Genomic DNA, 26308 nt, shown 5'->3' with positions numbered 1-26308 from the left:
GGTCTGGGATCCGGCCTACCTTAAAGCAAGTCCCCAGGCAAGCTCATTTCCTCTTCATGGTCCATGTTTGTATTATCCATTAGCTGAACTAGATATGTTATGGTTTGCTCCAAACAATCTAGTTTATGCTCTTGAGCCTGTACAAAGCCCTAGAGAGCCTCCACTTCCGCTTCATAAAGTGGGTTGCAACCGTCTTCGTCCATTAAAGAGGCCAACTTGCTCTGATACCAATTGACGCGGCGTATAGTATAGTTAAAGTTAGGGTTCTAAAGCCCTATGGTTACAAACCTAAGCTATAGAGAAATTTAGATAAAAATCTCTGGTAATTTATTAAAAGTCTTAATAATCTTCTCAAACTAAACTAGACACTTTTATTTATATTAGTCTTAAAATCCTTTATGGAAAGGAATTCCTATTTAAAACTAAAATCCTTAATAGAAAATGATTCTTAATTAAAACTTATCTAATTAATAGAATCTACCTAGCATTAGTATTCCTAAATGCTAATTAAAAACAATTAATTACAATCCAAAATTGAAAAATAACTTCATATTTCATATTAGATGCTTCTAGATTTCTTCAGGGACTTATTTTGAGACTTGATATTGTCTATCTAGTTAATACAATACACGTCACTCAACCAGCTTTTAGGAAAGGGAATCCATGGTGCTTGCAAACAAATTATAAAGCATGACAAACTGTGAGAGGACTCATATAGGTCCCAGGCGTTGTTTTTCTAACGCAGTTCTGACTCCTCTCTTCCCAGCTCTTGTCTAACCTGCACGTCTAGCCAAAATTATGAGTCATGATCACAAGGTGGTGGTAAATTTGATTCCTAGATGAAGGCCTGCCTCCAACCTGAATTTCCATAAAACGGCCATATGTTTGCCGGACCCTGGGGTCCGGTATTCCGTGATTGACCCACCATGAATGAGCCCCCCAACCCCCCCCCCCCCCCCCAAATGGCTTTGCTTATTACAAGAAGTAACCAATTGTCCATAATCCTAAGTTCCTAACTATAGAAATCTCAAACCGAAAACAAAAAAAAATCTTAACCATGAAAGCTTGTGGACTGCATAATTGCACGAGAAATACACCTGACAGTTGGTATACAGAGAAATGCCACGAAGAAAATTACTTCTCACTTATGTACCTGTGTGGACGTGGATGGCAAGACCTGAAAAAAAAAAATTCTAATTTGGATACTCAAGAGTTGGCTTGAAGATGCCTCACCACTAAAACAAGAAAAAGATTTTGATAGTTGGATTCATTACGAGAGAGTTTTCAAGCTCTTTAATATGCTCTTCTTGTGTTTGATAAAATTCCATTGCAAATCTATATATTGAAACAATTTTAGATGGCACTAAATACAATTTATATAGCATATGAGTCTTTACATCAATCTTGTTTTCAGGCTGTGTATATATATATATATATATATTTTCTGAAATAGCATCAAAGCTTGGCTCATGAACTTCATGTGTCAGGTCTATCTGTAAACTTTTTGATTGAATGATGGGGCAATATACATAACTCATTCGTAAGCATATGCCTTTCTATGTGGACAATAATATTACAATGACGGGATCTGTTTCTCTGGGGTACAATTATTCAGTTGAAAGAAACTAAGCAGTCAAAGGGGGTCGGACGCCCTTTCTCCACTTCAAAGGTTTGATGTTTTTTGTTCTCCAGGCTTTGAAGTTGTGTAGCAAATGTAGTATTATTTTCCTCTTGCCAACGAATTCCGAAGCAGGTAAGCCAGACCTTTAGATAAAGTCACCAGCCAGCAGCTTTCAAGTCATCATGCTTTCTTGCATTAGTCCTAGACAAATCGACATCACGAGCAGGATGCAGATTAGAAAACACATGCACGTCAGAAATCAAATATATATGAACCACAAATAAAGCTGTTCGTTCAAGTCTGTAGCTTTCAGAAAGTCCAGCTCAGAATAACAAGCTTATCAACTAGCAAGATTTACTACCAGTGGTCCTTCAGCTCTTTGGTAGTGGTCTCTCGGTATCTATTAAGAGGATATGAGTTCAGTTTTTAACAGGAGCAAAAAATTCAACTTATTTACAAAAGGTAGCCAAAGTTAGCTCCTCATCTTTGATGTGGTAGCAAGATCAATCCTCTGCCGAGGCAGGTATTAAGCCCAGCTTTCCCTCCTTTCTAACACCAACAAACTAACCATTGAAATGAGAATTCACTCTGCAAATTTACTGGGCTGCTAATTGCAATCACATGGACTTTCCTTCATCAACTGCACGCACCCCTTTAACGGATTTAAACTAGGGAGAACAAACACAATACTAAGATGTCACACTCGCACAGTGCATGCATGTGATGGTCCCTTTCTGTAATATGATGTAATAATACATGCATACAAACTTTCAACTTCAGAATTAATAATTCGCACGAGCTATAATAGTTAGTCGCAATCAATAACTCTAGTAATCACATGGTGAGCCAACAATACAAAGGGGGGAGTTCTCAGCTTATCATCACACAATTTACAGTGGTTTGTGGTTGTGTATGAAGTATACAAATCCATTGCTTCTTCCATTGTGATAAAAATAAATAATTTGATGTTTCAATAAGTTTGTAACACGCCAATACAATAAAGCCAGTCAATCTTCAGTGTAAGGAGCAAGACAATAAGCTGAGCAGAGAAGACCCAAGAACGGGTGTTCACCTTTTCAAGGAGGAAAAATTTGGTATTGTTCTTGGAAACAGTATTGTCTTCTATCCTGCTCTAAAAATCATTCAACCCTGCTCTAAAAATCTCTGAAAGATACACTTTCAGTACACTAAATTGGATTCTTTGTGTTTCCAAGTCCATTAATTCCCAGAATTATAGCCCCAATGTTAGCTCTGAACACTGCCACTGTTTTTATCAAGGTAAGCAAGCACGTACATTGTTAAATTAAATTCAAACAAATAAAGTTCAACGCAGAAAAACATATATAGATTAACCAAAAGATTTAAACTTGAGAGCTACTATTAAAACTTGATCAAAGTGAAAAATGTGTACAAAAAGTGATAAACCAACTTTCCAAGGATGAAAAGGGACGGATCAATCTACAATCCAATCAAACAATTCTAAACCATGCAAAACATTAGCGTGCTTCTCTAATCCTCGATCATTATCTTTATCCTTGAAAAAATACTTATCTTGTATCTTCAAATAAGCATGCAATGTCAACAAACTATCTGACCCGGCTTGATGACTCTTCCCTATAACCCGATCCACGCCCAGTTCCTTACATACCCGGTCCAATCCACCATATAAACCCTCACAAAACCTTATTATATGCTTTATATCATAAACCCTATCTCCAAAAAACACCCTCACTAATTCCAAGAACTCATTTAACCCCTCTGGCAACACTTTATGAGTCAAACATTTCACTAAGTAACCAAAATCATAAGCACAGTGAAACGTTACCCAACTCACTGACTGATTCAGCACGAGTCCACTCGACATCATCAACTCAGCGAATTTCACCGAGTCAATCCCGAGCTCCCGATTCTTCTCGAAATCAATTCCCTGCCGCCTCAACAACTCCACCGAGTCATGCGCATGTGCATCATGCGCCACGTCAAAATCCCTAAAATTGAATTCCCAAATGAAGCAGAGATCCTTAAAACCTAGATCGGGTAAATTCCCATCCTCGTCAGCGATCGTGAGTCCTATTTGGATCAGATTTAAGAGATCAACGTTGGCTTTGAGGCTCAAGTAGTGAGCGGTCGGGTCACGATGGCGGTTGTACGGATCTCCAACGACAGGACGGACGACGATACCGGGAAACTCTGTGTCCATTGAGATTAACGGGTACCTGTCGATTTCGGATCGGATAAACTTGAATTCTTCTTCTAAATTGTCTGCCCAGACCGACCGGATCAAGACAGTCCTTGCACGTTGCGGTCGTGGTGGTGGAGGCTGCGGCGGCGGCGGTTTATCAGAGTTTGACATGATTTGGATTCGTTTATAAAATCAGGCATTCAAAGATTAAAAGTCCGGATCAAGATCGTTAGGGTTTCGTTCTTGTTCTTTTTAATTATTGTTGATGTTGATTGATTTTATTTTTATTAGAAATTTTTTCCGTCGTGGTTTTTATAGAAAGGAGACGTGGGATCGTAACAGAGGGAGGCGATTTAATTATCTAGGTTTTGCTATTATTTGCTTTATTTAATTTGGAAAAAAAGAATCGAGAGTACAAGTTGTTATAATGAAAGGTGCAGGCAATTTAAGCATAGCGTCTATTTTTGTTTTTTGTTTAATAATTTGTGTATATAATTATTATATATATAAAAAAAGGAGGAGGGGAGTCATGAATGCGGAGTGGAGCCCATGTTTTTGTTTGGGTTGAAATGACGTAAACGCCAGATGGATTGGATAATGTTGGTGACGTGTTTGTTAAGCTCCTATGGCCACATGGGAAAAGCAGAAAATAGAAAAATACAGTGGGTATTACGTTACTAGATTTGTAGATATCACTCCGCCGCGGGTTGGGGTTTTTTTTCGATGTAAAAGAATGTTGCTTAGAAAAACAAATTATTTCCAATTGATAATTTAAATAAAATGAATAAAAAACCACAGTGATAATAAATAAATTAAGACAAAATGACATAAAAAATTAAAAAGAACCAATCTAATCCCTTTCAAATTATTAAACAACTTGTTGATAAGAAAAATTAAATTAAAAAATAATTTAAAGGAACAAAAAAAACATATTCTTGTTAAATCAGGTTAACTCGAAAACTCCACAATCATAAATATAAGAATATGATAATTTTATTAAAAAAAAAGCAAGGAAAAAAAATCTAAAAATCAATTCCTAATAAATCAAATGAGAACATAATAACTTTATAGAAAATAAAATAAAAAACAATAAGTTGAAGCTTAATTTCAAGAAATAAAATATTGAAAAATAAAAACTAAAAAAAAATAATTAAAAAAGGTTAAAAAAATTGATTTGGGGCCCACCTAGGTATTTAAAAGTATACCAAATACCAAATAAAATCATGAAACTCAATTATCAAACAATTTAATATTGAAGAATAAAAATAAAAAAAATTAATAAAAAAAATCTAATTTATCCAAGTTAATTCACTAACCCGTGATCTTGGATATAAAATCATGAAAACCCAATAGAAAAGAAAGGGGAAAAAAACATAAAGTTCAACTTCCAATAATAAATTTGAATGATGAAATTGATTAAATCAATACTTTTTTAAAAAAAATCAACTCAACCCTGCATTAACATTTGAAATCCATGACACTAATCATGAACTTAAACTAACCTTATAGAAGGAAAATTGTAAAAAAAATAACAAGGTAAAACTATATAAAAAATAAAATGATCAAATTAAAAAAAAATCAAAGTGAATGAACCTTCTAAATTTGATTTAATCTTGAAAACTCGTAACCTGTGAAATCTTAAACTCAGGTTCAATCAAGAAGCTTAATTCCCAACCAATTTCATTTCGAATGATGAAATCATAAAAACTATATCAATTTAAAAAACTTTCCAAAGCAAAAAAAAAAAAAAACAATAAAAAAATGGTTGTCAAATTTAATTGAAAAAAAATCCAATGAAGATGAAATTGTACAAAAAAAAAACCTAAAGAATGATTCCAAACAAAACAAATAGCAATCAAAACATTGAAAATCAAATCTGAAAAATTAAGAATTATAAAAAGATGAATTTAAAAAATATATATAATTTTATAGATTATTAAAAATAAATCAAAATAATAAAATAAAAACATGGATGAAATATCAAGAAAAAAAAATTGATAAGGCTAGTCTAAAATTTTGAAGAGAGGTTGTTTCAAGTGTAAAATAATCATTCAAACCATGCATTAAGCATCTTTGGTTAAAATTTGAATTAAAAAAAATCTTTAACTTGGCTTTTAAACACCACATTGAGTTATGCATCTCCTTCCCTCATCTCTGTATTATCTCGAAAGTAGTGGGTAAATTTATATCTTTAGAAAGTTCTATATCTCTTTAATTTTATAAGTGATCTCTTTGATTTTATAACTAGTATTGAACTATTCTTTACGTGAGTGAACTGTTTCTACTCTGTATTTCCTACCTTTCCTATATCAAATATGCAAGGTATGAAGGTAAAGTAGTGATCCATTTGTTTTGAAGCAAGCAAAGGATCAAATGACACGCCCATAGTCACCCCCCCCCCCCCCCCCCCCCAAGCTAAAACAAGATTACTGCTTGGTGGGTGTTTATAAGTATTTGACACGCAGATAAATCCCATTAATCAAACAGCATCCCTTCAACACAGTTTCACGAAAGAAGACAGACAACAAGTCAATGAAGCCATGGGGAGGTAACTGGGGAAGCTTTTTAAGGGCATTCCCCTGAGACCAACACCGGATTACAAACTATATATGTAATATTGCAAAAGCAACATGCTCCATTATCTATATGACCTTGGAAGCTAGAAGTAGGTACCCTCAGGAGGCTGGACCAGCTTCCGGTTGTGTGGTGCTGTCATCTCCTTCTTCAGCTGTGTCAGTATGTCCTCCATAGTGTAATCTCGCTGCCAATTTGAGAGAAGTCCAAACTTTTTTGGTTCCACCTGCAGAAATAGAATGTTATCAACTTCTAATAATCCAATTCAACCAGACCATCCAAAAAACAATAAAATTGGGTTCAATGCCCATGATTATAGCATGTAGACTAATGCTGATATAAAAATCAGCAGTGATGGATGAACCTGGTCCAATCTGTGCAACTAACAAAAACAAGCATACAGATATCATGATGGAAAAAATCACTCCTTTGGTCCCCATTATTCGTCCAGTAAGCAGAAAGAAGAAGAAAAAATTACTAATTAATTTATTAAATTAGACAAATATTATTTTTTACTTTTTACTTATATATCGTTTCAATCCCTACAAAATGATTAGCAAATACTAATTATTTCAAACTTGGAAGGTAAACTATAATTTTTACTGCTTTTGGTGATGGACTAACATTTTCGGATGGAAGGAGTACACAAGATACCAAGGCAGCTCTACAGCATGAAACAAACTGAAGTAATCACTGCAAAATGGAATAAGATAAATATGCAAGTAGTGTGCAACTATACCACTCCAGTTTCATGGTTAACACAAGTCATATTGATCCGAGAATGAAAGCGAACACTTGGTGGCTTCTCCGGGTAATCTTTATCACAGAACAGCTTTAACTGATAAATTCGCCCTTCATGTACAGTCTGACATAAAAAAGAAGCCATTGAAATTGTAAAGCATCCAGATTGGTTAGAAGCCAAGACACACTAACACAAATGCCACAATAGATTTCATTCTGCAGTAAGTATCAACCAAAACAAGATTTTTTTGTTCAATTCAATTGTTTGATTAAGCAGCTTATATCCTTGCCTTTAAACATGTTACAATTTAATCTGAGAAGTTCTCCCCTTTATTTCAGAGATTCCCCAAGCAAACTAAATCAAACAATTTTAAGTCAGTTAGCAAATTGATCTAGCATCACCTCAAACATTTAATACACCACCCTTTATCAATGGTCAGAGATACATCATTTGTGTTACAATTACTAACAAATGGAGCAAAATGACCTCATTGCCACGACTAGTGAAGGACAACATCTGTATTAAACAAGTTATAAAAAGAAAATACAAGTATGACCTTTTGTGATGCAAGTCACAAAGACTGTGTAGTCTAAAGCAAGCCTATTAATTAGACTACACCCAAAATCGAATCTTAAGCAGCCACGAAGCAATAGCAAACTAAGTGTCCAACAAATTTTTTACGAGCCTATCCTTAAAATTACTAAAACCACAGGAAATTTGGACCTTTAACAACAGCAAACCCAACATCCATACAGATGCTATATTTCTTTTCAGTGTTTGAAATAATACTAGACCGGTATTATTGTCAAACTTGCTACATATACATGCAATTCCACAAGCATGATGTCTCATCCTATGGATAGTTTTTAACAATTACGAGTATAAAAATTAAGAAATTACATTGTGAGGACCGATTACAGTGCCAGTCCAAGAGCGCATGTAAATGTCATCTCCGTCATCCATTCCATAGCTTACTGTGCCATCCCCAATACCTTTTTCTCCACGTTCAAGTTCCTCAAGCAATCTGAAGTTCCGAGGGACTGCACAGAAACTCAAACACTCAATATCACCCAATCTTCTACATCAATGATAAGATAGAAAGCCAAAAAAAACTTAGAATTAAAATGCTAAACAAGTTCAAGCTCCAAAGTAATTGTTCAACATTTAGAGATTTTTACAAAGTCGCTACCAAACTCCAATGCTTTCATAAGCCAATAATAATTCCATGCCCGTTTAACGCATCTGCTAGTTTATATGTAAATACCAAGGGCATAAAACAAACTGTTGAGAATCAAATGTCAACCCATCAATAACATCCTTGATAAATCAACTGCTCCAGATGCTTCCAGTTAGTAATGCAACAATCGGATCAAATATGGGTTCAGGCCAGCAAACTCTGGAAAAAAGCACTTCGACTATCTATGTAAACATACTTATTAGGTCAGTCGCCTCTCACCATATAGACAGCTACCAGCTGCCACTGATTGTTTCTAACACACGCTGTCCAATATCTAACCTAAAATGTTGAAATTCCATTTTATTTTCTAGACTCTAGTCTAAGCAACAATCAAAATTCATGTTGAAAAATAGACTTAAGAATCAGATGAGCGCTAGCTTCCCAATCTTTTTTGTAAATCCAAACATTCCCGCTTGAGCAAACTCAAATTCCAACATCATTTTCAAAGTCACCACATGAACATTCTGCTCAAGTTTAAAACATTGCAAATGGTTCCATCACATCATCTAGATTTTAAGACTCTTTGATCAGAGAACAAAAGCTAAAATATCATCAGAATGATGTCAAAGAAAAACACTAAACAGTTTAACTCAGCAACTAAACATTTTAAAAATTTGCAGAAACCTGCACATGCACAACCACACCTCAGTATCCACCAATGACCAAACCAAGACCTACAGTGTTTCCACTTTCTTAAACTCCAAATTCTTCTGTTGCGCCTTACAAAAAAAAAAACACCAATAAGAGCAGAAACACCATTAAAACATCGTTAACTATTTCCTCTGCCCCAACCAGACAACAAACAACTCGTTGCCGATAATGAATCAGTCACAACCATGGACTAAGTCCTAAACATATGCTGAAGTGAATATGTTCAAATAACTCTCATCAAATTAGAACAGTAAATTTTACTTTCCATAAAACAACAAACCCTTGACAAGGTACTCAAGCAGAAGAGACCCGCATAAAATTGCAATCGCCAAATTAAAAAATCCCATTAATTTGCCAAATAAAAACAACCCAGAAGCAGATTTAATAATAATAAAAAAAAGAACACAATTAAAACCCCAAATAAATTCCATCATTAGCAGCCAACACAAAATCCCAAATCAAAGAAGTAAACATAACCCAACAAAAAGACACATCAAGATAGATCGAGAACAGAATTTACAAGATATCAACAAAAAAGCATAAATCATAGGGGTGGGTTGTAAAAATAATCGATCAAGGGCTAACCCACGACACTGGATCCTCCTGAGCCAAGCGTCATGGATGGTTCACTATTGAGGTTTCTGTCTGTCGGTGTTGATGAGATCTGGTTGAAGCAAAAGGGAGAAAATAGGAGAAGGCGAGGAGTCAGAAATGGAGAGGAGAATCTTGGGAAAACTGAAGGCGACTTGGGCAAAGTGGAGAGAACAAGTTACAACTTACAAGAAAAACAATAATAACCCTTACAAGGCTTGGTTCGGGTGGTAAGGGGATTAGTTGTTTCGGGTTTAAAAAGGTCCCCACGAGAACAGTTTATCCATAGCTTGTTCATTTAAGGAAATCTAGGTCTTAGTGATTGGTCTGTTTGAACTTTCAAGATTTTAAGGTTAGTGTTTTGATAAATTCATGGGAGTGATATTTTAAGCGTGTGTTTCTCTTTATTTTTTAAAGTATTTATATATATATTAAGTTAATATTTTATTTTTTAAAAAAAATTATTTTTAATATCAGCATATTACAATGACCTAAAAACACTAAAAAAATATTAATTTAAAAATAAAAAACACTTAAATTTTTTCAAAAAAAAATTTAAAACATAAAAACAAACAGGATCACTTCTAAATATATTAAAGTATTATGAAATTACATTTTAAAAATTATTCAAAGAAATTTAATTTTGATTGAAACTCGAGAGTGCTAATAGTTTATTAATGGCGGATCGAATTAAAATACTTTTTGTCAAATAAGATTTAAAAGTTTAAAAACTTTATTTTATAGTACTTTTTAAAAGTATAATTCTCTTAAAATGCATTAAATTTATGTTTTTTAGTGTTTTTTAATTATTTTAATATGATAATGTTAAAAATAATAGCAAATATTTTAATTTATTTTTAAGTAAAAAAAATTTTTATAAAAATATTATGCACTATAATATTAAACAAGCATTTAAGTTAGAAATTCAAAAACTAAAGAAAAGAAAAAATGAAAGCTCATTTTTAAAAAGAATTGATGAATATTAAGCAAAAAAATACAGATAAACAAAACAAAAAATAATAACAATAATAATAATAATAACAATATAAATAACGAAAAATAGCTACAAAAAAATAGCATATTTAAACCTTGAGTATGATTGTAATTATTTTTTAAAAATATTTAAATTTTGGTTCTAATTCAGGTGTGTTGAAAATCTTTTAGATAAAAAATAATAATAAGAAGTGAACACAATATTTCCCGGTGGATGATATGGGATAATCTACTTTCTTATAAGAAAAATTATGTGACCCAGAAAAAAAAAATTGACGGAATAGCATAAAGGCAAGGGGGTGGTACCGGCACGGTGTTGGTGATCGGCGGGGCTTGAGAGTGTTTTTTTTTTAATAATAAAGCGACTCTCTTTTTGTTATTTTTTTAATTAGCGGCTGTGAATGGAGTTTAATAAAATAAATTAAAAAATTGTTTGGAACACAGTTCAAATTGTTTTTAAAAAATTTTAAATTTTTTTTTGTTAAAATTTAATATAGTTTGTATGTTTTAAATCGTTCTGATATCCTGATATCAAAAAAAATAAAAAAAATATTATTGGCATGTATTTCGATACGAAAAGTTATTTAAAAAATAATTACTATCACATTAAAAAACCTACTCTAAATGTTTGAGAAATGTAATGATAATTATGATTTAAAATAAATTATTTGACAATATTTTTTTAACCCAAGATCCCACGATAGAAAGACATGCTCTCCATCGCAAACTATATGCTAAAGGAGTATGTGAGGTCGATCCTCTTGGACCTTTCTACCTTCGAAATTAATTGGTATTTAAGCATTGCCTTTCTAATAATGCCATGGGTGTCATGAGCCAACCGTGAATCCACCAAAGCTTGTAAAACACTAATGACCTAGTTGCAACAACTATTTGATTAATCCATCAAGAACCCTAAATTTTGATTTTGAGTTTTTGCTTGCTCTAAATATTGTATCGTGTAGGCTACAAATATAGGTCATTCTCTTCCCCCTCCATCTTTCGATTAGTCTTTAATTAATTCCCAACAACATTTTTAGGCTTTTGTAAGGGATCTTGCATACCACCTGGGGAATTTTATTTGTTTCTAGATTTGGATTTCCAACAACATATTTAGTATATGCAAATAAAGAAAATTGGATTAGTTACAATAAAAAAAAAAGGAGTAGGTTCCAATAGTAGTTTAAATAATACAAAAAAAAAAACAAAAATAAATAATATAGAAAAAAAGCAATAAAAAAAAAGATAAAAAGAATCATACCTAAGCCTATATGGATCATCAAACAACCCAATGCTAACTTAATAGAAAGAAAATCACAAAAAATTAAAAATTAAAACTTCAAAAGAAAAGGAAGAAAACATCAGCTTAATAAAATGAGGAAAAACCAAGAAAATTCAAGCGAACCTCCAAAACGTTGTCTAATCTTAAAAACGTGCAACTCGTTAAATCTTGAACCCGAGTTCAATCAAGAAGCTTAATTATCAACCAATTTAATCTTGAAGGATGAAATAATTGAAAAAATATTAATAAAAAATCTTGCAAATGCAACAAAAAGAATGAGGATAAAATTTGAAAAATAAATCTCAAACAAAATAAATAGTAATTAAAAGAATGAGTCCCAGACTTGAAAGATTCAAAAATCATAGGGGATGAAATTGAAAAACTTTGTAATTTGATAAATTATATGTAGATTAAAAAATGATAGGGGGTGAAATTGAAAAAAAATATAATTGGCTAAGCCAATAGAATGAAACCCAAAATATAAGAAAACAAAACAAGAAATAGATTAAAAATAATAAAAAAGAGAAAAAAAATCAAACAAAAACTTGTGAAATCCGGACAAACCTCATAAACTTGGTCTAACATCTAAAACCTGTAACTTGTGAAATCTTAAACGTGAGTTCAATGAACAAACTTATATCTTAACAAATTTAATTTTGAAAGATGAAATGACGAAAAAATATTAAAAAAAATGCAAAAGAAAAAAAAACAACAAAAAAAATGAAGATAAAATTTGATAGAAAAAAACCTAAGGATGATGAAGTTTGAAAGAAAACAATACAAATGATCACAAACAAAGTAAATTGCAATAAAAAAATGAGAACCAAATTCAAAAGACTAAAAAATAATAGTATGGGGTGGAATAAAAAGAAATTGTTGAGGGCTAACCCAAAAAAATCAAAACATAAAAATAACAAAAATAGAAAGAGAATAACAAAAATAAGAAAACATAGAAAAAGGAAAAAAAGAAAGCAAACTTAGCAAACCTCTTAAACATGGTTTGATTTTTAAAAGTTGCAACTCATGAATTTTTTGACCTGAATTCAATTAAGAAGTTTAATTCTTAATTAATTTAATTTCAATGAATGATATTGGTAAAGAAATTTGTAAAAACACTTGCAAAAACTGTAAAAATAATGAGAATAAATTTTGATAGAAAAAACCTAAGGATGATGCATTTAAAAAAATAAAAAATAAAGCCAAATAAAATAAAAAAATTAAAAGATAGGGGACTAAATTTTAAAGATTTAAAAAATCATAGGGGTTGAAATTAAAAAATATTTGTAAAATCCAAGTAAACCCAAACAAATATTCTAAACCTGGTAAAATTCTAAATACTCACAAACTAGAAAACCATGGATTCAGGTACAATTAGAAGTTTATTAAGAGCCAATTTAAAAATATTTAATTTAAAAAACTTGTCTAAGCAAAACAAATTGAAATTACATTTGATAGGAAAATAAATCACAAAAGAGTGAAATTATAAAATAAAATCATTTATGAATTAAAATAAAAACTTGTCAAGGATAAAAAATTGACTATAAAAAAAACATGGATTAAACTTGATAGAAAAAAAAAGCAAAGAATAGTGAAATCATAAAATAAAATCAATTGAAAAAACGACTCCAAACAAAAAATTAGCAATAAAGAAATGGGACCAAATTCTTTAAATTATTTAAGATTAAAAAAAAACCACAATAAAAAAAAGAGATAAAATCTAAAGAACCAACAAATTAAATGGTTGTTTTTACTTTTTTTTGTGTGTGAAAATCTAGTTGGAAAAAAGAGAAGAAAAGGGGAAAAAGAAATTGTCACAGGGGCCAATTGTTGTGAATCTTGGAATACATGTCGCCTTATTTGATTGGGATGTCGAGATCTTTTAAACGTCGCCCCAGAAGATGGTGTTTAGTGACCGAACAACCCCCTAAACGCTGCCCAAACAATACGGGGGTTGTCCACACAGTGACGCATGTCGCGCATGCACCAACAAGCTTTTTTAATTATATTTAATAAATATAATTTATAACAATACCCCTGAACATCCTTAAAAATTACAATAAAATAATAGAAAATGACAAAAAACCCCTTGAGTGAGAGTTTTGTTGGTTTTGTCTTCAATAACATAAAAAATAATATGCTATTCTAAAAAAATTAAAAATTCAAAAATATCTCCAAATAATAGATATTTGATTATTTTATTTTAAAATTAAACAAGTAATTTTATTATATAAAATAAAATAAAATTACCAAACTAACTCCATACAGTTTTTTAAAAAATAATAATTATATAATGATAAAAAAAACAATTTTGCGTTCAATTTCTGGTTCCAAGATTTTTTTTTATTCAAAAAAACATCATAATTATACTATTTCAATGAATAGAAAACCATGTCATAGGCACTGTAACTTCTCTCTCACCTTTATTTTTTTTTAAATATAATAATTGGACCTAAACTAGAGCCCAGGTATGCTGCCGTGGCTTAGCTACAAAGTACAAATCCATCAACTTTACTTCCCCCACTTTATTTCCTTTATTATTTTTAAGTGTTTAAATAAAGTTTCTATTGAATTATCTATTAATCTTATATATAAAATAAAATAAGTGTTTTATTTTTTTTTGTTTCTTTTTTAAAAAGCTTATACATGACACTTTTTGCTACTTTTTAAAAAGCTTATACGTGGCACTTTTGGCTGCCTTTTACTTTGTATTTGTGCTCTCGTATCACTAAATAAATATCAAATAGAATTATTTAATAAATTAAAGTAATATTTATTTATGTATTTTATGATAATTTTATTTAATGAAAAAAAAGAACAAGTAAAAATCATTAGGAAAAATAAAAAAGATTTGAAATATATATGATGTAGTGAATTTTTTTATACATAAAAGTCTCCATGAAGATATTTTTTTATATTTTGTTCTATTTTATTCCTTACAAATAAACGAAGGTAGGGACAAATTTTGTTGTCTGCTGTTTGGTCTTATCTTCGAAGCAAACACTACTTAAAAAAAAGGAGGGTGTTATAAATGTTGTTTTTAAAGTATTTTTTATTTTAAAATATATTAAAATAATATATTTTTTTATTTTTTAAAAATTATTTTTAATATCAGTATATTAAAATAATCTAAAAATATAAAAAATATATTAATTTAAAATAAAAATAAAATAAAAATTTTTTAAATTTTTTTAAAAACACTCCACAACCATGGAATTGCAATGCAACAACAACACGTTGACCAATTTTAACAGGAAGCAGTGAAGAGAAACAAAACCTAAAATGTAAACATAATAAAGAGTAAAACTGAAAAATAAAGGCAAATCTCAAGTATACCAACAAATTATTAGGAAAGTGTTAAGCTCACACGTAAACTATTTCCGGTATCAGTTTTATTATCAAATCATTTTGATCTCTCTATTAAAGACTTTTGTTAATATTCTTAATGAGAAGTGTTAATTTTTCTTTTTATAAAATGACATTTTTTTCTTATATATATATATAAAATAATTTTCTATAGAAAGTTTTAAAAATGATGAAAAAAATAATTTTGACGTGAATTAAATGATAAAGTTGATATAAAAAAAATTCTCAAAGATATAATAACTTTCAAACTAATTTAAAGTTTGTAGAAAAAAAAATTAAAATAAAAAGTTTAATTACTAATATTTTCTCATACTGTTTATTTTTGTGTTTTAAAAATATATAATTATAACCACACTCATAAACACGCTCTACAAATAAAGATTCAAATTCTATCTCACTTTACTTTGTAATATCTGTAATTAAGATTATATTATAAAGTATTTTTTATTTGAAAATATATTAAAATAATATTTTTTTAAATAATAATATATTAAAAAAATTTAAAATAAAAAAGTTATAAAAATACTTTTTAACCCTGTAACAAACTGGGTCTATACCTGCCAATAAAAACGCAGCACGTCTCCAGAACAAAAAAAGCGAAAGCCAAAACCAAAAATCTAAAAACAACACAAGCCAAAACCAGTAAGCGTTTCTAATTCGAATCGACAACGCTTGAGTCGAGAGAGAAAAGACCGGAACAGTGAAGATTCAAGAACAACAATTCCTTGGTTCCTTCTCTAATCTCCACCGGTATTTATTTCTTACTCTATTTTACTCTCTCTTCTGTTTTATTTTCATCTTCTTTTTTGCCTACCAGACGCTTGATGAAATGCTTCGCAGCTTGTTTAATTTCTCCTCGTTATTGTTTCCAGATTTTCTGGTTCGATATCCTGTTTGTATGGTTCGGATTGTTTTATTGCTTGTAAAAAAATATAGTCTTGTAAAGTTGTATTTCTCTTGATTTTTTCACATGTTTATGGAAATTTAAAGGAAAAAAAACACGATTCTGAGCTATTAAAAGACAGTTTACACAAAATTTGTATATAAAGAGATTTTTGCGACAGGGTTGAGATGAAGTGTGGAGACAGCGTGTGTTTTTATGTGTTAAATGTTAAAAACTTGGGTTTAAGTACCTTGAAAAGGAAAAAAAAAAAAGGATTCCTGTTTTTTTTTTTTTTGACAGAGTGTTTTGTAATAAAGCTTTTATTAAAATGATAGAAAGAGAGTTGGGTTATTATAGGGAATAATATTCTGTTTCGAGGATAGTAAGGAATGCTTTTTTGAGTAAAGAAATGTAGTTTATTTATTTTTTAATAAGGCAGATACATTAGTTCTGTTATTGATGTTGCCTTACGCTATACATGAGCTGATACATCATGGTAATGTATCATCAATTAGGAGTACATTGCAAGGAAATGGCATAACTTTATTTCGAGGAACTTGTAGCTTCTGCATGTGCTTTTCTTGTTTTTAATTTTTTTTTTGAGGGGCAGGGGGCTTTGAATTCAGCATGCTGTGTCTTCATGTGCGTGTTTTTAAGTTAATCAAGTGTATATTTCTATCTGAGTTTTTAAAATTTGGCTGCAGATGTCATTGCATATTGGCAACTTATCGTCTCACATTCGTAGAGATGAACTTGAGCGTGTCTTCCAAAGGTTTGGTCGGTGTAATGTACGAATGAAAGATGGATATGGGTTTGTGGTATATGAATTCCCTCCAAATGCAGAAAAAGCTTTGAGAGCACTACATAAGAGGAGCATTTGTGGGAAACCACTAACTCTCTCATGGTCAAATAAACAGCCTAGACCACTTAAAAGATTTGCAAGGACTGCTAGATCTTATGAGCCACAGCATGGTGGGAATTCTGACAGAGGAGGAGATCATGTTAAAAGAAAATTGGGTTCCAATGATCAGCAAGATTATAGGTTGAGTTTTACTCAAGCAGATAGGAATAGCAGAATACCTAGTTCTGCAGACATGCACCAGGAAGAGATAGTTAACCACCAGGATGACATTGAAGATCACACCAACAAAGAACATCAGGGTTATAGAGAAGATTTTCTAGATGAAAGAGGTAGGGTTGGACCTGACCCAATGGACAATGATAGATGGGGTGAGCAATTCCATAACCCACCAAATGAAGTTGGTGTTGAAAATGGGGTAGAATTTGATAGATATGATCCTTATGAAGGTTTTGATAGGAGAAACAATGATGAAAATCTTCAGAAGGCTTATTCTGGCGGTACTCTTGCTTTACAAAGCTCTCAAGAGAATGCAGGGGGGGATCACACCAGCGATGCAACTTTAAACCGTCTTAGTGATGTAAAATCCCAGGAAACTTGCTACAAATGTGGAGGCTCTGGTCACAAAATGCGCAATTGTCCCCAGGAAAATGCTTCACGGAGAAATGTCACTAGGTTTGACAGTAGGCACACTGATGACATCCATAGAAGTGGTAGAGGTAAAGGCGATCCAGAAAAAAATGGATCCAGGTCATGGGAAAAGCTCCAGTCAAGTAGAGATGCTATACCAGGAAGGAGACTCAAGAATGATAAAGAATCATCTGGTTCAGGAAGGCATGAAGAAGTGACAAGGAATGGAAGATCTGCTGTATCAAAGGAAACTGATTGGTCCTGTAAAAAGGAGTATGAAAGGAAAAGACAAAGTAGGAAGGAAATGGAATCTCCAAAAAGACATGGCACAAAGAAAGGGAGACGATCAACTTCATCTTTTCTGCATTCTGACAACACCACATCTAGATTGCATTCTACATCTCATTCCTCTAAGCAGCTGCAAAGGTCTCACTCCCACTCTAGATCAAAATCAGTATCTTCCAGCTTAAGGTCTGGCTCAACATCACTCTATTCTAGATCCCAAAGTTCTAAAACCATGTCAAGATCAATATCTCCTACATCCCTATCCTTGTCCGTGTCACTTGGTCAAGCTTTGCCGTCCTCTTCAAATAAGGTACAGCTGATCATGAAAGGCTCATCAGATAATGCTACAACACCTGAATCCAAGGAGGTTTTTATTGAAGAAGTGCAACCAGTAGAAGGTGAAACTGGCTTGCAGGGTGATAAACATGGATTGAAGACGGTTGCTGTGAATGACAATGCAGTGTCATCGTCCAAAGCAGACACTGAAATGGAAAAATATCAGCCTCTTCAGAAGGATAATGATGACTGCCTAATGATGTCCAATTCATTGCACAAAGCAACTAATTCAAGCACACAAATACTGTCAGAGGAAGGCACACTTGCTGCTGGAAATCTCTCTCTGGAGCCTGTGTTAGAGATGGAATGTCAAAATTCTGATACATTTGAAACTGAGCATGTGCAAGTTCCATTGAAGAAATTGGACCCAGAAGCTCTTGCCAGCTCATCATCCTTCCACTCATCAAGCATTTCTGCAGGGGAGTTGAGCAGTGTGCTGAAGCACTATGGCCTTGGTTGTCAAGATGAGAATGAAAAGCCTTTGCCTGCTGAGGCGTACTTTGGTTCTGCTCGCTTGTGGCCATGGGAGATCATCCACTACAGGAGGTTGAAGAAGGGCCTTATCTCCATTGAGAACTATGCTAGGCGGGTTGATCAGAATAGGGAATTTGGTATTGTTGACAAATATATTAGAAGCAGTAGTGGTTGGGGAGAATTACATCAAGAGAACCTGTGAAAGGTTTTGTTTGTCAAAATGTGGATTTATTTTTGCCTTCTTAGAACCTCAGCATTTTGGACACATCGTGAATCTAGCCCTGCTCTTATTTTGAGCAGAAGAGTTGAACAGGTAAATATGCAGAATGAAAATTATATTGAACTTTCAGCATTTATAATATGATTGTATTTTGAAGGTTGACTTTGAGCTGCAATGTTAAGCTGTGATAGTTCAGAAATGAAAATTAATTTAGTTTTTTTTTTCCTGATTCAATGAGCTTCTTTTGGTGTCCATGTTAAATTCATGGATTTATTCTTCAGACTTGTTCTAGCCTGAGATGAGATTCGATCCTGTCAATATAGGTTTTGCTGTAACATTGTAGTTGCAAAGATTACACCCTCATGACATGCAATGTTCATTGAAGAGATGTAGCAACTTAAGCCTTGATTCAGTATGTGAAATTGAATGGAATAGGTTGTGTGGGCGTCCAGAAACTATTTCAGATGTCTCTGCTGGGCGTAGGGAGGAAACCATTACTAATTTGGTCAAAATTTTGTTTTATAATGGTGTTCATTTCCCCTTGTATATCATTGGTATGCATTGTATAATAATGAATGGAGATAATTGGAATGGCTTTTACGATAAATGGTTGTTGAAAATGTCTGTGCCAAGACAGTGCATGCTTTTGTTTTTGCAGTGCAGTTTAGCTTACTTTAGTTTGCACATATGATAAAATCACAACTTTGTTAAATTCACAAGTTGAGACTTATTAGGATGAGGTATGGAGTGTGCATGGAAAAATTCTGTGTTGTTATTTTTTGAGATGTTATAGAACAAAGACTTTGCCTTTACAGAAAGGAAGGTAGAGATTTTAGGATTTTTCCATATTTGGAATGCACCCACCCAATCTCCAATCCATCAAGATGTTTACTTTCAGTGTGTGCTACTGGTGTTGAGACTTGAGATTCTTGAACTCTTAACTTTACCTAAAAAGGGGATTAACTTTACCTAAAAAGGGGAGATTAAGATCAGTGAAAGATCAGTTTTCAATGTCTTCATTTAAATATGCTTTCAGGAAGGTTTGGAAATATTTTTAATTCTGTGATTACCCATCATTAGGTCCACAGGTTTCAAATTGAGCAACCTTTAGCTAAATTTCTTCAGATTTGCCTTAGCTTTTAGCTTTACTAGTTGCATATAAAAACGTAATCTTTAAAAAAAGAAGGGGACAAAATTTAGAGTGAACATTTGAGAAATGAATTATTTTTAATTTTGAAGACCCTCTGTCGGGGGGCAACTTCATTGAAACTGTAAATGAAAACTAGAAGGGGCGGGTGGAGGTAGTAATAGTAATATTGGAATTGTTTTATGGGACCTGTTACTAGTTCGTTGGCTTTTCTCAAGCTTAACGTGTTTCTTTGTTAAAATCACAATTGTCCTTCCAGTTAATGCCATTTTACATAATGCAAGAGATACGAAAAGCCATATCCAGTGATTGTGTATTACATGTGTACTTTTGTACGGTTATTTTGTTTTAATGTTGTTTTTGAATGTGGAATTGAGTAGTCAATATGTAGAAATGAAGTCTTGATGATTGCTTGGTTTAAGCTTGTAATGCAGTACGTGCAGATAAAATTGGTGATGTATTATGGATGAGGAAGTTGCATTACAAGTTCTTCTTATCTTACATGTCTGTTGCAATATTCAATTAAAGAAAGGTTTGAGTCTGTCTCTCTGCTGGATTTGGTCTACATTTTGACGAGGGTCAAGGGCAGGGACCTTGATGAGCTGAATCAATTTGTGGGCTGTAAACTGGTCCTTCACTGCTTGGCTCACCTGCCTTATTGACAGTCGAGGAATAGATATTACACTGTTGTTCGAATGGTACGGTACTTGGCATGAATTTATGTGGGTGCATCAAATATAGGAGGCTAAGCAGTGTGTGGCATTCAAAAACTATTATTTGTGTGTTGGTGACTAATTTAGGATCAGTGGGGGTGGTAAGAACTGATTTTGAAATATCTGAAAAACTACCTGGAGAGTTATACGCGTGAACCTCTGTGTCGGGGATATACGTGTGAACCTATGTGTCCGGAACACTTCCGTGCAGTGCATCTCTCAGGAAGGACCTTTGACCTATCACATTTGCTAATTAAATGTATAATTAGTGGAGCAGTTCATTGTCGTCCATAATTTTTCAATAAATATGAGAGAAAATGGAGTGTGATTTTGTTTAGTTGCAGGTGGATCTGGTTCAAAGAGAAACAAAGACTTGTCGCACCAGCCTTGTCATCTGATTTCCTCAGCATGGATGCTTTCTCTATGCTATTCTTTTCTGGTGCCCTCAGTTTTGCCTTTTCCTCATAACTTGTATGATCAGTTTGTTTTTGGGTGAAGGTTCTCCCTCTTCTGCTAGGTTTTTGGATTTTGCAGAGAGTGTTGTTTTTGCTTCTTGATTCCAGTAGCATGAGATCTTTTGGTTAGGCTACAAGCTCATTCTTGTGTTTGCGCTCATTTTCGCTCTCATCTTCCAAGAGATTAGAGTCCCATCATATTGTTGACAGTTCTCCTCACCCTCTAAATATGACTGAAAAATTAGCATGCAAAAAGCGTGAGCATGAATAGTTGGATAACTTGGATTTTGGTTTTCACATTGAACAAAGAATACGATATTTCATCATATTAGATGATTGGATTCACTTAATTCTGCTCAAATCATGTAGTCTTGAAAGAAATAATTTAGCAGAGATTGGAAGTAAATGCTGAGCTAACAAATGTTTTGATTGACTGCTTGAATACCAGATTTTAGACGTGCTCACAGTCACAGCATAACACTTGGTTTGGAGAAAAGTGCCAGCTTCTTGCAATCTCTTTTACATTTGGTTCAAGAACTGCTGGTATTTGTGTGTGAACGTCAAATTTGAAATATGGTCACCCCTTCACCCCGAGTGGTGGACTTCTAATTATCATCATCTCTCTGTTGCTGTGTTTTTTTGAGCTCAGATTATCCATCATTTAGAAAATTGAAAGCTCTTCTCGGTTTAGAGCTGTTGTTTTTGTAAGGTGAATTTTTCCTTTTCCCTTTGAATATTGAAGTGTTCCTTTTCTTGGTCTCTTCTGCCTATGCAAAATGCTTCTTCAGGCTTCAGCAATGAAGTTTAGAAATCAGATGTTCTATGCGATTTCACAGATTTGCCATGACTTAGCAGGTGAAATAAAACTTGAAACCGAAGGCAAACTCATTATAGATAAAAGTATGTCAGTTTCACCCGAGCACCAAATTTCGACAACTGCTTGGGCTTCTGGAGTCAAAAGTAATTTGCAATATCTTGACACCTGCCACGTGAAGATTAATGCTTTCTTAACTGAAGTGAAGCGGGGATGCTCCCTTATAATAGAAGTCTTTGAAATATAGACACTGAATTTTTATCTTGTTTTGCTGATTAAAAGATTGATCAGACGTTTTTATGGAGCAATTGAATGCTTAATTTTGTTTTCTTGTTTACTCCTTTGACTAAATTAGGGATAACGTGGAAGATTCTTTTTCAGCTGCAGGTTGGCTATTTGTCAAAGAAGGGAAAAAAAAAGATAGCTTATTGTGAATCCAAATGTAATTTCTTTTATAAGCTTTGGTTTGTTTCCCAGTCTGAACTTATGTTGATCTTGAATTGCTGCAGGTACTATATAGACACCGCATTTTGACTAATAATTTGAGGATTCCATGTATCCGCTGGCTAGTTTAGCATTTGATTTGCTATGGTCTCCTGTGAGGTAGGATCTTTTGCTTACTGCTGCTTTATCAGAGACTTGTTGATCATGAATGCCTTTTGCATTATACTATCATGAAATGAAAATTTCCTTTTAGTGGACATAATGAGCTGATTCCTCCTGTAGGATAAGCATTGTTAATATCCTTGTATCTCGATCCACCTTGAGTGAAAAAGAAAACAGAATGTTCCCGGGCTATGATCAGCAGTAATCGTCAAGCACACTAGAAAGAAATAGCAATTATTTGTTCCCAGCATGTGGGGTTTCGTTCACAAGGATGGATGATTGGATATGGATGAAAATTCAGAAACAACAGATAGGGATGTGATGTGATTAGAATGATAAATCCTGAACTTAGATTGTCATCCCTAGATTTGGCATGGATTTATTTTCTCTCTAGATTTGTATTAGATTTTTCTTTGAGAAAACAGAGACAAATATATATTTATAAATTGAGTGCTTTGGTCTGAAATTTACTGCTTCTAAATTTGTTAATGTAGAGAGTGACTTATTTCCATAATTAGTCATTCGTTGTTCTTCTCCCAAATAAACCACTTAATTAAGCCCATGCAGGCTTAACTATGCATGCCTTGTGTTGTTGTGCTTGTGGCCCCTTGCATTCATTTTAGAGCGCGGCTTCTCTTGTGTCTCTCTGCGTGTTCGTGACCACATGACTATTCTATTCCTTGCATCATTCTGATGTCTGGATGACCTAAATTCTTTGACTCTGATTTTTCCCCCCATTTGTTTAAGGGTTATTTCAACCTCGCAATAAAGCTTTTATGGTATACCATACAATACAATACAAGTTGAGGATTTGAACGTCTCTCGCCATTTCTTTTTCTATAACCTTTTAAATATTGGGTATTTAACATGGGATAAGGTGGCTTTTATGGTCTTTCGCATATTCCGTGTGTTTTCTTAATGTAAAATCTCAACAGTAACAACATGAGAGAGAGAGAGAGAGAGAGAGAGAGAGAGAGAGGTTACAGAGCATGTTGAGTAAAGGAAGGATGATTTGGAAAGAAGGAAAGGAGGAGAATTAAAAGGGGAGAACACGGACACAAGGTGGAGGATTCACCAAAATGAGAGCATGGCGCTTGAAAGGTGGCATTTTGTGAGTGATGAGTAGAGTTAGTAATGGAAAAGGAAAGCAAAGATAAAAAGAAAAAGAACAGAGAGGCAAAATAGAGAGGGATGAAGGTGAAATTAAATTTGTATTTGTCATCTGACGCAATACGCTTCATTATTCTCAACTGTCTCAATTACTCTTGCATTTATGTGTTTTTAATGGTCTTTCAATCTAGTATAGTCCTCCTTTTTTCAATGCTCGAGCCACCCATTCCCCTCTTCATTTACCCAACTATCCTTCTCTTCTCTTTTTGTTTTTTGCCCTAAACACAAGCTTTTGAAGTTTGGCCTATAGTTATATTATATGTGAATCAGTGTCATTAGAGATGTATGTTGTTATTGATTACTATGTTAAGATGGCATGTTTAGGTGAAGGTGCATCTTGGGTTTACTTCTATCTCTGGTCATGGATGATTTCAACTTTCTAGCAATATTGGAAGAAGACCGTTAGAGGGTTCTTTATATAGTGGAACTCAATTGTATAACTGGGGAAAGAAAGATTTTACCATTTCATAGATAATTAGTCACTTCCCAATAGCATGCCTTAAACATATAATAGTGTATTGGGATTGTGAGTTTTAGGAGAATTCTTTGAGGTTTCCTAATTACGGTTTACGCCTGCAAGACACCTGCTCTGTTTCTCTATCCTTTTGGAATCAGCGTGTCATTCTTCCTTTGGTGATTTGGTGAACATGGGCTATTGAGCATATGGTTCGGCTCCTCGGAGTCAAATAGCTCTTAAGTTCCTTGCAATACAAGATCACTTGGGCATGGCAGGGGCTTATAATCATGACTGCGTGGGACCCGAATCCTACCCCATGTCATCTTTGAAAACTACTTTCAAGTACTAAAAATCTGCACTTGTGACCGATTTACCTCTGTTTTGGGTCCCAAGTAAATTCACTGATTATGCACTTTCACATAATTTAGTAGGAAGTGATGATGGGGCTTGCTGTGTTTGGATACAGAGTATTAATATAAAGCCCGGAAAAACAATAGATGAAAGGAAATCATGGAATACCAAACATTTCATAGGAAGATTTGGGCAGCAGCTGCTGTTAACTAGTTTATACTCTTCTGCCAAAGATGGGAAACCAGAAAGAAACAGAGACACCAATCTGTGCCCATATGGCCCATATTCTATGTTCTACGATTAAAACAGTTTGAAACAAAAAGAGCAGTAGTGCTATCGGCACTCCACTTCTTTTGTTTTTCATATTTAGCCCTTGTAACATGCAATCAAGCAGCTAAAAAGTGGAGCGCAGGTAGAGCACTACCTGAGATAGAAAGAAGATTAACGAGAGAGAGCGGCTGTAAGAGTCCTAATTTAATAGCGGCAGAATTAGCTAAAAAGGGAGCTTGAGAGCACTACTCTAGCTCCTCCTTGTCTTCAAAGTGGTGGTGGTGGTGTTATCATGGAGGAAATCAAGCAGCACTGTACTCTTGCATTTGGGGCATTTAGGGTCATTTTCAGAGAGCATCACATACATGAGGCACCTCGGGCATCCCACAAGCACCATGGATGTAGCTTCAGGGCTGCTAGAGTATCTAAGAGCGTCATCGTGGCTCCTCTCTGACGACACACATGAGCTTGGTGGGGATGTTGGTGACACTGTTGCCGATCTGCCTGGGGACTCCACTCTTGGGTTCACCCTTGGTGGTGAGAGGTTCAGCTTGAGGTCAAGCTTTGGGAGGCTACCATTTCTTCGACTCATCTTTGGCGTATTGTTTCTGTAGTATATCACACCTGTCAGTCGTCAGAAACAAAACACGAACAGAGATTGATTAAAAAGCAGGAGCGAGTTTTGTAAGAGCCCAACAGAAAGAGTTCTGCCTTTGTAGAAAGACCGCAAAAGGCAAGTTATGGCTTGTCCAAAGGAGTCACGTATATTATTTATATATGTTACCTTAACGTCAAGGAACTTCTGCCAGCCCGAGGGAAGAGGAGAGGGCTCTTCTAATTGAAAACGTGGAGAGGAGAGGCTAGTAGTATTACGAAGAAGATGAAGGGTGAGTGGCTAGGCTTGAATCAAGACTAGCACCATCAACATGAACCCGGGGCCGGTGCTGGTGGTTCTGGACATCTGAGGCCATTATATACAGGGAGATGAAGGGAGAGAGAGGTGGGGTTAATTTAAAAACTTTAAACTTAATTATGGGGGAGAGGTGGAAGGTGTAGAGAGAGAGAGAGAGAGAGAGAGAATTGAATTGAAGTATTGGTAGAAGAAGAGTGTAAATTATTGAGGCCAGGAAATGTATTAATGAATGGAAAAAATCCCAAGGAGTATTCACAAGTGGAAAAAAATAAGAGTAAATAATGCAATTACAAAGTGCAGCAAGCAAGCAAGCATGCATGCATTCATTCATTGATTGCTTTAATTAGAGGAGGAGGGGGGGTCGGTAAGCGTGTGTGTGTGTGTGTGTGTGTGAGAGAGAGAGAGAGAGAGAGAGAGAGAGCAAATAGACCGCAGGGAGATCCCAGAGGGTAATTTTTCAAGAAAAAGCCAATATCACCACCTAAGAATTTA

General features: G+C 33.8%; 3 protein-coding genes across 8 annotated transcripts; 1 reads left to right on the top strand and 2 right to left on the bottom strand.

Moving 5' to 3' along the window:
* Positions 1–1475: 1475 nt before the first annotated feature.
* LOC133688906 (probable CCR4-associated factor 1 homolog 11) lies at positions 1476–4155 on the bottom strand. The gene is made up of 2 exons (XM_062108551.1): positions 2694–4155; positions 1476–1822 (listed from the first exon to the last, which is right to left on the bottom strand). Exon 1 carries the CDS (start codon positions 3972–3974, stop codon positions 3075–3077), a length of 900 nt encoding a protein of 299 aa, XP_061964535.1. The 5' UTR covers positions 3975–4155; the 3' UTR covers positions 1476–1822; positions 2694–3074.
* A 2089-nt stretch (positions 4156–6244) lies between these two features.
* On the bottom strand, positions 6245–9849 carry LOC133689724 (ubiquitin-conjugating enzyme E2 variant 1D-like). 2 transcript variants are annotated; one of them, XM_062109725.1, is made up of 4 exons: positions 9528–9849; positions 8020–8159; positions 7117–7242; positions 6245–6603 (listed from the first exon to the last, which is right to left on the bottom strand). In XM_062109725.1, the coding sequence occupies exons 1-4, from the start codon at positions 9553–9555 to the stop codon at positions 6463–6465; spliced, it is 435 nt and encodes a 144-aa protein (XP_061965709.1). In that variant the 5' UTR covers positions 9556–9849; the 3' UTR covers positions 6245–6462. The 2 variants fall into 2 exon arrangements, with proteins under 2 accessions (XP_061965709.1, XP_061965708.1); XM_062109724.1 differs by having other exon boundaries at positions 9593–9841.
* Positions 9850–15800: 5951 nt separating this feature from the next.
* On the top strand, positions 15801–23121 carry LOC133687938 (uncharacterized). Of its 5 annotated transcripts, XR_009841066.1 has the most exons (6): positions 15801–15983; positions 16821–19013; positions 21684–21778; positions 21885–21944; positions 22559–22652; positions 22776–23121. XR_009841066.1 is itself a non-coding variant. In XM_062107293.1 (2 exons), exon 2 carries the CDS (start codon positions 16821–16823, stop codon positions 18900–18902), a length of 2082 nt encoding a protein of 693 aa, XP_061963277.1. In that variant the 5' UTR covers positions 15801–15983; the 3' UTR covers positions 18903–19154. The 5 variants fall into 5 exon arrangements, 1 of the variants encoding a protein (XP_061963277.1); XR_009841064.1 differs by having other exon boundaries at positions 21684–21944; XR_009841063.1 differs by lacking the exons at positions 21684–21778; positions 21885–21944.
* Positions 23122–26308: the final 3187 nt, after the last annotated feature.

Source organism: Populus nigra, chromosome 3 (genome assembly GCF_951802175.1).
Source record: "Populus nigra chromosome 3, ddPopNigr1.1, whole genome shotgun sequence".
NCBI lineage: Eukaryota > Viridiplantae > Streptophyta > Magnoliopsida > Malpighiales > Salicaceae > Populus > Populus nigra.
Note: the sequence above shows the minus strand (reverse complement) of the source record. Positions and strands in the feature narration are given on the sequence as shown.

Bases quoted from the DNA above. Each gene is read 5' to 3' on its own strand.
- LOC133688906 (XM_062108551.1), bottom strand. From the start codon at position 3,974: ATGTCAAACTCTGATAAACCGCCGCCGCCGCAGCCTCCACCACCACGA.
- LOC133689724 (XM_062109724.1), bottom strand. From the start codon at position 9,626: ATGACGCTTGGCTCAGGAGGATCCAGTGTCGTGG. The intron at 8,160-9,592 runs GTTAGCCCTTGA...GTTTCTGTGCAG, and splicing joins AGGAGGATCCAGTGTCGTGG to TCCCTCGGAACTTCAGATTG. The intron at 7,243-8,019 runs GTAATTTCTTAA...TTTTTATGTCAG, and splicing joins CTGTAATCGGTCCTCACAAT to ACTGTACATGAAGGGCGAAT.
- LOC133687938 (XM_062107293.1), top strand. From the start codon at position 16,821: ATGTCATTGCATATTGGCAACTTATCGTCTCACATTCGTAGAGATGAA.